Source organism: Ovis aries, chromosome 2, assembly GCF_016772045.2.
Source record: "Ovis aries strain OAR_USU_Benz2616 breed Rambouillet chromosome 2, ARS-UI_Ramb_v3.0, whole genome shotgun sequence".
Lineage (NCBI taxonomy): Eukaryota > Metazoa > Chordata > Mammalia > Artiodactyla > Bovidae > Ovis > Ovis aries.
The window spans coordinates 175,159,807-175,174,429 of NC_056055.1; the positions used below are offsets into that span (position 1 = coordinate 175,159,807).

At 34.4% G+C, this 14,623-nt stretch overlaps 1 protein-coding gene across 27 annotated transcripts in view; it reads right to left on the minus strand.

Moving 5' to 3' along the window:
* The window catches only part of R3HDM1 (R3H domain containing 1), a 162,786-nt gene that overhangs the window by 54,420 nt on the left and 93,743 nt on the right, over nucleotides 1-14,623 (minus strand). For 13 of the 27 annotated variants that reach the window (XM_060410077.1, XM_060410076.1, XM_027965009.3 and 10 more), the window contains 9 exons: nucleotides 12,581-12,640; nucleotides 12,357-12,497; nucleotides 8,742-8,850; nucleotides 8,557-8,652; nucleotides 6,196-6,233; nucleotides 6,065-6,115; nucleotides 5,721-5,947; nucleotides 3,466-3,720; nucleotides 570-721 (listed from right to left, as the gene is read on the minus strand). In XM_060410077.1, coding sequence (XP_060266060.1) covers nucleotides 570-721; nucleotides 3,466-3,720; nucleotides 5,721-5,947; nucleotides 6,065-6,115; nucleotides 6,196-6,233; nucleotides 8,557-8,652; nucleotides 8,742-8,850; nucleotides 12,357-12,497; nucleotides 12,581-12,640 — 1,129 coding nt within the window. The remainder of the gene's footprint in view (nucleotides 1-569; nucleotides 722-3,465; nucleotides 3,721-5,720; nucleotides 5,948-6,064; nucleotides 6,116-6,195; nucleotides 6,234-8,556; nucleotides 8,653-8,741; nucleotides 8,851-12,356; nucleotides 12,498-12,580; nucleotides 12,641-14,623) is intronic. The other 14 variants (XM_060410080.1, XM_060410079.1, XM_060410075.1 and 11 more) reach the window with 3 other exon arrangements.

Here is a 14,623-nt window from a genome sequence, read left to right on the forward strand (position 1 = left end):
TAAAAGACAGAACGAAAATACAAGTTTACACTGGAATAATCAAGTCCAGTAAGAATGAGTAACACATCTCTAGAAGAAAAGCCTGAATGTGAAAATATATGTGGAAACTCTAAACATTTATACAAATTCAAAATATTATTAAAAGTGCTTTTGATACTTCTAACTCAAGTATTTTTGTCTTTATTTTTCATAGGGTAGGTGGAATAGAGAGTACCTTGAAGCAATAACTCAGTTTCTTATAAGTGATTGATTATTGAATTTTAAAACAACTCACTTTGTTCACTGGAATAATGTATAATCTTAGTTTTGATTACTCTTGTCCATTTCCTGCTACTGTGAAACAGGGATAAAATACTCACCACACAGGATCATGAGATAAAAACTTCCCTTCGAAGAAAAGCCCTTGAAGTTAACCTCTCCATAGGAGCAGTGAGTGGGACATCATGGGTACAGAACATTAAAGTTCTAATAGATACTTACTTGGGCTATGTCAGTTATAATTAGTGACTATAGCCCCAAATATGCAAAGGTAGATGAACTTAGCATTATGTAATTGCGGACATGTGCACCTGTGAGAAAATGTGATTAGCTGCTTGCTGTTGAGGTGGTGGGGGTGGCAGAGGTGGCTGTGGAGGTCCAGGCACTTGGGTTCTAACTGGTTGTTGCGTCATTGGAGGATTATAGACAACTGGACTCCCATCTGGGTTTATGAAGGGCTGACCTGCAAATTTTAAGAATGAAGGAAAAAATCACTTAAAATGGAGACTGAATATAGGTCATTCTACAAACTTATAACATGTTCAATCCTTATTCACAATTCCAAAGGCCTCAAGTTTCTGAAAACCAAAGCTTTTTTTTTCTTAGCCTAGAAAGAAAAGTTTGATTTTACACAAGGCTATTTCTAGTCTTTGCATTTCCCACTTAAGAGTAAATATTCAAAACCTTTGCTGCAGTGTTTCACTGTAGTGCTGTCACTCCAGAATCCACTCAGATTATATTATAATACACAGTATTTTCCAAAAAATTTAATTCTGAAACATCCCTTGCTCAAGGAATTGAGTTACAGGATTGTGTAAGATCTCAGTTTTGAAGGGAAAAACAAAACTTGACTTTGGGATACTGGCAATTCATTAATTAGCCTGTTGGATGGGAAATATTTAACATATAGGTCACATTGCATATATTTAACTAGTATGATTAAAACCTGATGAAAATTAAATGGCTGATAACTTCAAAATTTCAAATTGTGGCTTTGATGGCAATGTCCTAATTTCATAGATTCTAACTTGTTAAAGTTAGGAAATAATCTAAAAATTCTAAATAATTATCTAAAATAACTTCCTTTTGATTTCAGTGAGCTTTATTCATAAAATGAGAGGATACTTCAGTATTGATTTTGAGGCTTACTGGTTATCAATTACTGGAGGAATATTTTAAGCAACTCTACACATAGATTCTAAACAACTTTTTATTACACAAAGTAATATTTTTATTGTGGGAAAATAACCAACGAATACAGATCAAAAGGAAAATAAATTCCCCATAACCTTACAGTTAATTTGGATAACTTCTTCCAGACTTTTTTCTCACTGTACATACAGATTCAAAGATTAGTATTTTTCCATACTATACACTGAATGACTAAACAAAAAAAAAGACTGGACTGTTAAGAAAATTATGAAATAAAAAGATCACTGATTATGATACCCTTTTAGGATGGGAAAAATATAAAATAAGAGAAATTTGACTGAATAGTGCTGTCTTAAATAGCCCCCAAAACATTCTCTCTTTTTTTAAAAAATAAAGTGAAGTCGCTCAGTCGTATCCGACTGTTTGCGACCCGTGGACTGTAGCCCACCAAGCCTCTCCGTCCATGGGATTCTCTAGGCAAGAATACTGGAGTGGGTTGCCATTTCCTTCTCCAATGTAACATATAATAAGATAATATTTGGGAGAGAAGAATACATTGTTCCATTGCGATCAAATGGGAACAGTTCTCCAAAGTCAAATTATTTTCATCAGTTAATTTCCTGATAATTTATGTGATGGATATAGAGAACTAAAGTGAAATCATGCTGGGTATTTGTGGATTATTAGTTTTTAAAACAATGGTAGATTAGACTTGAATGAAAGTATGTTTCAGCATAATTTAAGGACTGCTTGAAAAAAGCTGGATGTGTTGCAATGCTTTTCTCAAAAAAAAAAAAAGGCACTTCTGGACTAATTTAAAATTAAGTGTACAATTCAATTTCAGGTTGATTAGTTTCTCACTTTATAATTTCCTACTCAATTGACACTTCCATGTTTCGAAAAACATATTAACTAATGTTTGGAATGAAAAATAATAGAAAATAGTAAAATATTAAATCATCTTATATCCTGCTCCAGGAAAACAGGCAGTTTAGTTATATAACAGACCTAAGATATCAAAAGATAATCATTATAAACCAAAACTGAATTTCTTAAGAGTCAGTTTCCTATGCTAATTTAATTTGTTTCTTAGAAACAAAAGATACAAATGACATCTGAAGGTAACACTTTCCAAGCCACAGTTTTCTCTACAACAAACAAAAGGAAAGATTCAGGAACACTCAGAGACCCTGACCCTCTAGCTGGATCTACCTTGCCCAACAATTACCATGCCAGTCTGACCATATCAGCTATCTGTGAATATTTAAGGAAGGTTAACGAACGATTTAAGGTTGTTTTCATTATCTAACTATATGATTGGGCTATGTTGTTTTGATTAGAAACCAAGACTTCTTTTGACTTAAGAAAAAAATTAATATATATAATGACTGCAGTTTCTTAATCTCTCTGAGGTTCAGTTTCTTTATCTGTAAAAGTAGATTTCACCTAACAGGGTTATTATATGTAATGTATTTAAAGCACAACATAGTATATGCCACAGAGTAAACATTCAATAAACACAAAGTACTACCTCCTAACTGCAAACAATGTGTTGTCAATATTAATTAACAATGACTACTTTTTCATTAATAATAAGATGTAGCTTATAATAGCTTTTCCTCAGTAGAAAGCAATTACCATATTCATAAGGACAATTACTTATAGGTCTTTTCACTACATTATAAAAGAAGTAAGAGCTGTTAATGTTCTCCTTTTTCATGAAATGTATACTATTTTCCCCAGGATAAAATTCTTTTGAATAAAGCTCTTCCAAAGGTGGTGGTTGCACTTCTAGGAAATGAACTGTTTCATGACTTGACCTAAAAGACAATGTCACCAATGTCACAAGGAGAAACATATTTTCTGATATAAATATGCCTTTTAACATTCTCTAGCATAAACTGTTTTTAATAAAGTTCTAGGGAAAATGCTAATCACTCATGAAAAATAAAAAGCTGACAACACATATACAGATAATACATTTAATATACATTCTTTAATTTTCAGATAACTCCTGACATCTCAACTGAAATACACCTTTTTCTGGATACCAACCTGTTTGAGGGTTGATCAGAATACTGCCAGGTGGTATGCCTGCTGCTTCCAAGGGAAGCAAAAAGAAGCTTGTGCTAGGAGATGCAACTTGCCCATTTAGGCCACCATCAAAGGAAAGAGAACTATGAGTGCTGACAGCTGGATAGACGACAGGTGCACCATGAGAAGACTGGCTAAGAGCTGTACCTGGGAGAGGCTGCTGGATGTGTGAAAGAGAGCCCGTAGATGACCCTACACTACCAGAAGACTCAGAACCTAGGGGAGGAGTAATAAAAAAGGGAGTTTTTAAAACCTTAAAGATGCAGGCTTTAAATACATAACAATAAAATTCATATTGCATAATATGCAGTTAAACACATAAAAGCATAAATTATTTTTGATTTACTGTACAACTGTGCCTCCCCTCTCCACCAAAAAAAAGTTTAATACACTAAGACTTATCACATTAAGTTGTCAGGTAAGTCAAAGCCAAAGCATGCAACTTAAGCAAGTCTGTAATAATATCAGCCACAAAATACACATTATCCACATTCCCCAAAGGACAAAGTTATACACATTTTTACCTTTAGATTAACACCTAGGAATATATAGATTATAATTTGCCCCTAGGACAAACAACTTGGCACAGTCAAATGCCAAACCTCTTATATCAGAAACCCCTTCTCTATAAGAACACAGAAAGATTTCAAAGTAGTGTAGGAAATAACAAAAACAGTAAATTCTCTACTAAGAGAAACAACTGTCAAGTTTCATTGCATACTTTCATTTTCAGCTCATAATCATAGCATCTTCCTACAATGTACAGTCAACTTTCAATTTTTATCACAGTAAGGGACAAAGAATAAAACTATTCTAAGCAATTACATTAACACTAGCTTAAAATTTTTTACTATACTTAATAAACTAATTTGATGTATAATGGCTAAAGGGAGACAATGAAACAATGAAGAAAGGGAAAGATTTTGATGAATTAATTAGGTTTTAAAAAACAGAATTGAGTCTATGGGAGAATTAATTTTTCAAGAAAGAAGTAAACAAATATGATACACTATATAGATTTCTCTGAAGGATAACTTCTATTTTACATTGTGCCAAAATAACTGTTTCCAATAACTATATGAAAAATATACTTATTTTCATCTCTGAAGATAATATAGATCATAAATAGTACATGTTCTTAGAATGTTTTGATTTGACTGTATGTCTAAATGACTTTCTCAGGACACATGAGTAGTTTTATTATGATGACTTGATGACTAAGTGACCATTTATCAAATAAATGCATATTTGGTACATATGCATATTTCTTACGTTAATAAAACTTACCTTTCTTTGGTGATATATCATATACACTAAGACATTGTAAACATCCACATGATATGTTAAAAAGATGACAGGTGCAATTCAAAAACCTTAAGAATTTAAAGCACTGAGTTATAGCCAGAGATTAAAAAATACTGTCACCTTCAAATTTACACCTCTCCCTTCAACTGTTCTCTGTAAAACTGTATGTCTAGGCTTTACCCAAAAGGATAAGCAGAGTGCCATTTCTGATTTTCCTGATTATTTTGGGATAAAAATAAAGATCCACGAGGATTCTAAAAGAGACATAAACTTCTTTAGTATTGAAGCCAGTTAGTGAAAGTGAAAAGAGTAAATGCTATGAGCCTAAAAGTTATGAAATCTAAAATAAAGAAGCTTTAGAATGAAAATGTTACTGAAATTTCTACTCATCTATAATAATTATACTGTATTACATTTCTTTAGTTTGACAATTTCTCAAAAAGTCTCAGCAATTTTATGCATTTTTTGAATAGCAAGTGAACTTTATCATGAAATGCAAACAATAATGTGATAGTAGTAGTCGAATTTCAGCTAATAATGGTATTAACTAAAAATGCAATCAATGTTAACTAATCCTAAGTGAGAAACCACAGCTTCTAACTATAACTAAGCGCTGAAGGATTTCCAATCACCTAAGGCACTTAAACAAGACATGACATTTCATTAACCAACCTGATTTAAGTTTACATCACAGTGGAGGATTCTTATTTTAACTGGTATCTGTCAATCTGTCTCACAGAGAATAAATCCTAATGTCAATACACATATTACCTCATAAGTACTTTGGAGGTGCTCAATGTACTGCTGATAAGAATCTTTTATTTAAGGATAATTACAGAAGCCACATGATAAATGCCAAGCCAACATTATGGAAACTGTTTGGCTGCACAGTTCTAGACAGATGTTTGTACCTGTTTTTGAAAGCCTGCCTATGCTTTTGCTGCTTCCAGAACTATCACCTCTTGTCAGAACTGAAATTCCACTGAAGCTGCTGGCTTTGGTTACAGCAGGCTTGAAGTTTCGGAGAGAGCTGTCTGAATCTGTGCTACTCCAGGGCCGTGGTTCAGAGTACTTCAAATCATTCTCAGTGCTGCTTTGATGGCTATTTGTTGATCTTCCTGAAGCATCTTTATTAACTCTGTAATTTAGAAATAAAACTTTGAAAAGCCAATAGAGACAAAAAGGAAAACTATGAAGAAAAAAAAAAAGCTCTAAATTTTCAATACTGTACTGCATGAAAACATGCTTCCAGTACCTAAATATCTGGCGCCTCTGCTGAGTGCTATTAGCATCGTCGTCTTGGATTCTGTTGGCATTTTAATAAAACATTTTTACTTTTATTAGCGTCAGTTAGACACTTACCAAAACAAATGTTAAAGTCCTCACCTTTTGTCAATAATATAATTCTCTTGGGAACACAGGGACTAGAAAGAAAGAACAGATATAAAAACTTGAGCATTTGTCAAATAATGCCATCTGTAAGCCAATGATGACAACAAGAATCATGTGTAATAATTAAAAAAACAATAGTTACTCCTGGTCCTCAAATCAAACACAGTAAGGTACACAAGTAAATGATAATGAAAAAATCTTTTTGGCTTGGAGATACTATGCTTACTTTTAACAGACACATATTTTTGAAGCAATTCATTTCTGTTGTACAAAGTAACTTCAAATTCAAATATTGTTTCCAACAAGCAAACCCATTTTCACTGTTAAATATTCAAGATATATACACGTCTGTAGACTCCACCTTATTCACTCAACAAATAAGTGAATGATCAGCTCTGCTTTGGCAGCAGCTATAGCAGTGAACAAGCAGCTATGCCTCAATGCAGCTTACAGCCAAAAGCCTCCCAGTGCTAACAACCTGATTCAGATAGCCATCATTTTTGCATCTTGTATTAATTAAAAGTCTTCTACTTTACAAGCTATCAGTTTTGCTCCTTTCATCCAATTTAAACAGCAGAAGCCATAGAAACCTCTCTGATCATGACTTTCCACTCCTTAATAGCTCACTGATCTTCTAGTACTTAGTGTTAGCTGCTCAGTTGTCTACGACTCTTTGCAATCCCATGGACTGTAGTCTGCCAGGCTCCTCTGTCCACGGAATTCTCCAGGCAAGAATTCCAGAGTGGGTTGCCATTTTCTTCTCCATGGAATCTTCCCAACCCAGGGACTGAACCCAGGCCTTTTGCATTGCAGGCAGATTCTTTACCTTCTGGGCCACCAGGGAAGCCCAATCTTCTAGCACAGGGGTCAGCAAACTACAGTTAGCTATCTGGTTTTCTAAATAAAGATTCACTGGAGCACAGCCATGTCCATTCATTTACATATTGTCTATGGTTGCTGTTGTATTAATAATTGGAGTCTTGAGTTGTTGCAATGAAGGCTGTATAGTAGCAAAGCCTAAAATACTCATTATTTGCGCCGTAAGAAAAAGTTTGCTGAACCCTGCTCTAGCTAAAAACTCAACTCCCTGCACCAGATTTCAGGAGCAAGCTGAAATAAGATTCCTACTAATTCTCCAATTGAAACGCCCCTCACTTCCTGCCCCCTAGGCTACAATCCAGGTGGATTATGAATTCTTCAGTTCCTCATGAGTCTAGCTCTCCTTTATCTCTGGCCCCTGAAGATGCTAACTGGACGTGGAACACTTCAATCCTTCAGGTCTCCTCTTGGAAGCTAACCTTCCTCTCACTCCAGAGTTCTGGTTTTTGGTGCATCTCTACTGTGTTCCCTATTTCACCTTCATGTTTCTATACCAATCACACACTGTATTGTCATTATCTCAATAGTGATCATGGGTAGAGACCTCATCCATCTTACAATCACAGAGGAAAATAGATCTAGGTTAGGCCCTGAGTTCAGAAGACCTAGGGTGAATCCTGTCATTTTCTAGCTAGATGATCTTTCTCTATTTTACTTAGTCTCCTGGAGCCTCAGTTTCCTCATCTGTGAATATAAACAGTGATACCGCATATAGGGCTGTTTGGGAGATAATTTATTGTACATGTGCATGGATACATTTATTTAGTGCCCAGCAAAGTACCTACTATAGGTGATCAATAAGATTTGTTGAATACTATAAACTTTTAACTGACAGTCTAGATTTTAGTGTCATTTCCTTTTTTTAATACAGAGAAAATTTCTATCTCTGAAAGTATTAACACAAATTACATATATTCTTATATCCTTGACTGTACTAGTACTGCATAGAGCAGATACTGGTAAAACCGAACTGATTCTCTTCTTGAATATATGTGTAAAATAAGCAGCCACTTACAAGATCTGTTCCATATAATCACATATAAAGTGGAAAATAAATATTAATTTAAAAAATCAATTAGCTTTACTTTAAAAGAAACAAGTTATTTATCAAGAAAAGTCCACTAGCAAGCAGGACTTAGGGCACGATTTTGTAGATAGTGACCAATATTCCTAAAATCTCCATTCTGTGAGAAGTCTGAGAGGAAAAAATACTACATAAACTATATATTCAGTCCAAAGTACTGCTTCTTAGTTGATCTGCTTCCAACTTTTGAAAAGTACACATAACTGCAGCAATGTAGTATTTTACAAACTATTAAATCATTAACATGAACAGGACTATAGTATTGCTAAAAACATGACTTTATATGTAACAAATGTAGCTGAAAGTAAATATGATCAACAGATTAAGGGAGGAGTGAATATGCAATTAGCATATAATTAAACACGAAGACCTAAATGTAAGTCAGTACGTACATCTTGGGAAAATATTCGGTCTCTAGCTCTCTGGTATTCTTCTTCTCTTTCTTCTATAGATTTGCTTCGTCTGTCATCTTTCAAACGTATTCTCATCTAAAGAAAAGAGAACACTTAATCTTGGGGAAATGATCTGCCAGGATAAGTCCAGCATCTATAAAAATGCTCCAAATGTGTGAGGTTACCTGGTTATCATCCTTGTCAAAGCTAGAGTTATCTCTCTTGAGGATATATCGTTTCTGAAAGTCTTCACCTTTATCATCCTTAATATGTTCAGTAAATTTCTGATCAGGTCTAAAAAACAAACCAAAAACCAAGGGAACAAAACATAAAAAAGTTAAATATTACATTTTATGAAAAGTGGTAAAAACAGTATGTTCCCACTCACTGGCGTTATTTATAGATACTTACGTTATCTTAGTTATTCCTCAAAAATAATCTTATGAGAAAACATTAACTATCCCATGTCATGACTGAAAGGATATATTAAATACACTGTGGGCTCTGGAATATGACTGCTCAGGTTCAAATACTCAGCTTTAACATTTAGGTGCTTTAGTTACTTATTAACCTTTCTTTTCCCTACTTTCCTCATTACAGTCTACCTACTTCATAAGGTTGTTCTGAAGATGAAATGAATTAACAGATGACCAGCACTTAAAACAGTAGACGTTTGTTATTATTATAAATACTACTGACAAAACTGAGGATCAAATGACTAAAGCAACTGTCCAAGATTGGGGGCAAGGAAATGACTGAGCCCTGGTATGTAAGCCTGTCTATCCTCTTTGCATTGCCTCCTCTAATTCAAAGAAACAATTCTGGAACAAAGGAAAAAGTATGGCACAGTATCTTATGTTACACTCTTACAGAACCTGCTCTGATGTTACATAACCAAATATTTTGTGGTTGAATTTAATAAAACTTAAGAGATTACTTCAAAATGCTACCAAGTTACCAAGTATTCTTAATTATAGCAGGGCACATCTTTGTTTTGTATTAACTGAAACAGATTAAAAAGAGGTTTTTTGAAGGTTCATGTTATGACCTAAAGTAATGATTATGAACTCTTAACAACATATTTCATGGCTGATTGGTTTTTCCTCTATGGAAATGCTGCAAGTTCTACTGGGATCCAGAAAACAGATGGAACGCTATTGCTCTTGGAAAATTATAATCATATAAAATTTCACTTTCTGAAATATATTCTCAGCTACAACAAATTAATTCATTCAACACTCCTGAGACTTAATATCATTCTATTATAAAACTGAAATATGTGATCTATAAAAAATATATTTATAGGCAATAAAGAAAGGCTAACTGAACTCCTAAGCAATTTTTTACATATACTTAAAATATATATTATGTAGTCACGTAATTTATTATGGGTACCTTAAATAAATTCTAAACCAAATAAACCTGAGTAAGGACATCTTCAGCAAACTTCATAAGATATTTCATTATACATAGTAATCAAGTAACACTTCTGAATATTTGTTTTAACTTAATGAATTTTTAAGAGTACTGTATCTACATCCTGTCAAATGATGCAAAGATTTTAAACGATAATTATCTAAGTAAGCTGAAGAAATCTTTATTTTAAAATATATTTAGATACGTGAAACAGAACATATCTCCACATAGAGCTATACACAGAACTAAAGAGAAAAATAAAGAGTAAAAAAAAAAAAAGAAAAATTCCTTGACCAAACTGATGAGAAAAAGACTGCTTTCTTAAGGAATTTGAAAGATTATCTATTTAATCCTGACAATGGCCATATACTGTTGTCACATGACTGCCCCATTGGTTGATATCAACTATTCTTGCAGCTGTTCAAAATCACGTTTTCTTTTTCAAGGAGTTTGTACTTGGGTGAGAGACTGTTATTCCAATATGACTGTAAGATTTAACCAAGAGCCTGGCAACTTTTCTAAGAGCAGCTGGATTCCCACACCAAATAGTATTAGCAGGCATTTCAGCTAACCTTAAGACTGTCTTACCTCTGTCTTTTATAGATGCCTGAATTTACTGCCCTGCAATCGCCAACTTCCCGCTCCAATGAGACACCCCAGTGGACACCGGGTTGTTGACATCCACAACACCACTGGTTCAAGGCTGGAGCGGGTAATCTGCCTATGAGGAAAAGGCAAGTTTGTTTTTATTCAATGTGGAGCAGTTCTCTAAGGTTTTCTGATTTACATCCTTCTTCATATTCCAGAAGAAAAAAATAAAAATACAGTGTAACTTCAATGATCTGAAATGTCTAGTTATAATTATGCTACTGATCCATTCTTCTTTAGGTATCAATACATTATAAACATCTGTGTTTAACTAAACTCTTGACTACCTGGATAAAGAGAACCCTGAAATCATGTGTAGCATTCAAATAACTGAGGTTACACTGCATTGAAAACCTTAGAGAGTCACCAGTCGAAATGTTAGTCAAAATGCCTGCTAATGAACATGTGCTTGGGTATCCAGCAGCTCTGAGTAATGTTGAAAGGTATTGGTTAAATGAAGTAGATTTCTATTCACCTTCAGCCCAGCTCATAGCTTACGGTTACTGTCCCACCTTAGTCATGAAATAACTAACTAGGAAAAAGCTAAAAGATATTTAAAAAAGACTAAAAGATAGGCAGTAGACAAATCAGATTCACATGTACAGCTAAAACTTAATCCCTGAAGAAACACGTGATCCTTTTCAAAGACAGCTGTCTTCATTAATTTTAGTTGTAGTAACAATCAGTTAAAAAATACAAGCTTCCACCAATAAATATACCTTTTTGACAAAATACTATTTAAAATGGAAGAAAACCAACTTAGTGCAACCAAACAATATGATAGCTACAAGGGTAAAGACCATTATAACAAAAGAGAAATAAATGAATTAAATATAATTGTGCAAGCCAAATGGTTCATAATAGACAGAACCTTGACAAGTCTAGCTTCAAGGAAAGAAGAAAAATTATGAACTGAAAAGTATTATTTATGGTATCGGAAGCTGACTGCTGCTCACAGATCCACTGCTGCCACATATGAAATTAATATGGAAAATTCTTTTGATGGATCACCATGAAGAATTTTAGCTGAACTCAACAGGGTGCTTTAGGACTAGTTTTACTAATAGACAAAAGAGGTATTGTGAACATATAACTTTAGGTGCCTCTGAATTGTACCTTTTGCTCCCAAATATCAGCACTGATTATCTGTTTCACCATACAAAGCTAACACTTTTTAATGCAAATGATTCCTCTTAACTTAATATTTTTTGCTCACTAGTCATACATAGCCCAGAAGGGTACACAATATTATGGATAATACTGGATTAACCAACCAACAGTCCCACTGTCCTGAGATCTGTGGAAAAAAAGAACCAAAAATATAGGAGGAAAAGACAGTGAAATGATAGAAAATTAGTGAAAATATAAGGGTTTTAAAGTTTGCTTTTTCCTTTTAAATGTGCCTGAAGTTGGCCGTAGCTATTTAAATTGTACTAATTTAAAATCCATAAGAAAATGGTTATTAAACATCACTGACATCATGATTTTTGAAGGTTTTCCTACTTTCTAAAAAAGCAATCCTCATTCACCTGTCTCATTTCAGTCACCTGTCTTATTTCAGTCCAGACTGGTGCATTTTACATCTCGTGAGCAGAGTGTATTTTTTAGACCTGTCACATAAGGTTATCATCACAAAGCTGAAGCAGGCTGCTAAAACACGTGGAAAACCTGAGATAAAAGATGTTAAAGATAAAGAATTATCACACACACATATAACAATCTTTCTTGATACTTACATTCTTGTATTGCTAGTTTTGTTTACTATGACAGCCTTTCCACTCTGATCAACATTGTGGTCTAATCCAAAGTAAGCGGCGACTCTGTGCAAGAGCATCCTATGGTAAGATGTCATTGGGGGAAATTTTTTACGGGGAGACCTAGAATTAGAAGAAAGACTAGTTTAGCAGATCTTGAATAACTATGATGACAATTTATTTTCTTGTTAAAGGTCAGGACTTACTCATTATTACCAATGAAATCTAAAATTTCTTGTTCCAATTTCAACAGCATCATTCTGTCCCTGAAAGAAAATATGAAAACTCATAAAATTTAACACTGAAATAATCATAAATGTTGAATTTACAGGGCTATATATATTTTTTTTATAAAACCTGTACACTGAAGAACATTACAAGCTTGATATATGCTTTCTAAAATAAGTAGTATTTTAAAACAATAAAGATGACCTTTAAAAAAAATTTATGGAAAATTTCACACATACACAAATGTAGAGAGAATACCATCCAATTTCAAAATTATCATTATATTATTATCTTGATCTGTTAAGTACTACTGCATTAAATTCTGTTCCACAAATACATGGATTATAACAGAATATTAGCCTTTATCCCTTACTCAATAAAGTAAGAAGCAGCAGGAAAACAGACATCTTTAGGTAGGCTCATGACTTTGTTACCATGCTCAACTCCATAGAAACAGTACTCTAAAGAACATGCAATGCCAGTAACCACAGGAATACTCCAGTGGGAATCCAATGCTAGTATATAAATGGAACTACAGCAGAGAAGTATGAACTATATTACTAATCCTAACTCAGAGGAAGAGGACTTCAAATTATTCTAAAAATCGCTATAATACATTTTTAAGATTTTGGGAATTTTTTGGTAAAATACCAGAATGAATCAAATATCTCGAATGTTAAAACAAATAAGGACACCAGGGAACACCTGCATGTGCTCCTTCAGACCACTAGGGTCCTATTTAGTGCACTTACAAAACAAGCTGCTGGTACCACTCCCCAAAGGACCTCCTTGCTCACACACCAAGAACATAGCTCAAGAGAGTATTCCTGTGGTCACTGTAAATTTCAGGTACAGGTGGGAAAAACAAAACAAAAACAAACCTCAGGAACCTTAGAGCTAGAAGCAGCTTTACAGAAGCAGCTTTCTGTTTCTGAAATTTTATAAATCAAGAAAACCAGGCCAAGAGGTTAATGTTTCCTTCTCAAATAAATACTACATAGTGGATCCCTCTCAGATTCTAAGGGGAAACGATGTCCTCTATTTCCTCTGCTTAAGTCGCCTGAAAGTCTATACATCAGCCCTGAGTTTGATCTTCTCTATATTGCAAAAGTAGTCTTATAAAGTTGACTAATATTAACCATACACAGTTTTTATCAGTTGAAAAAAATCAAGAGAATAACATGCCTAAGTGGTGATTTAAAACCCAAAGTGGAACAGGATTACATTTTAATACAAATTTCAGCAACATTCAATTTTTCTCCTTTAGTATACTCCACCTCAGCAAGTGGTACCACCTTTCACTCAGCATACTGTACTAGAAGTACCTTTTCTTGCCTATTACTATGCTTTTCCAAATCCTCCCATGCAGTTAATCACAACTGCAAATTTTATCTATCTTCAATCTATTTTTCTTCTCTTTCCACTGCCATTACCCTGGATCCAAGTATTCAGGATTGTGACTTGAACCTCTACGATAGTAGTATATTATCTCCCTGTATCTTCCCTTGTTCCCTCCAAATTTGTTTTACCTGGAACATCCACAACAATCTTTTAAAAACACAAATGTGAAGACATGTCATGGTGTGGGATAAACATTTATCACAGGTTTCCCATTGCTCTTAGGTTAGAAATGAACATCTTTTGTAACACGGCCCATGGGGCTTCCCTGGTGGCTTGGTGGTAAAGAATCTGCCTGCCAATGCAGGAGATGCAAGTTCAACCCCTGGGTCAGGAAGGCATGGCAACCCACTCCAGGATTCTTGCCTGGCGAATCCCATCGACAGAGCTGGACAGGCTACAGAGCAACAGGCCACAGGGAGTCAGACACAACTGAGCACCCACACACACTAACGCAATGTGCCTCACAAGGCAGGTATGACCTTCACCTATCTCTTTAGCCTCATTTCCTGCCCCTTTCTCACAAAACCTTCATCCTTTTGGCTTATCGCTGTAGTTCTCAAGCTCTTTCCTTTCACAGGCTCCTCGAACATGCCGTTTCCTTTGCCCAGCACGTTTTTTTT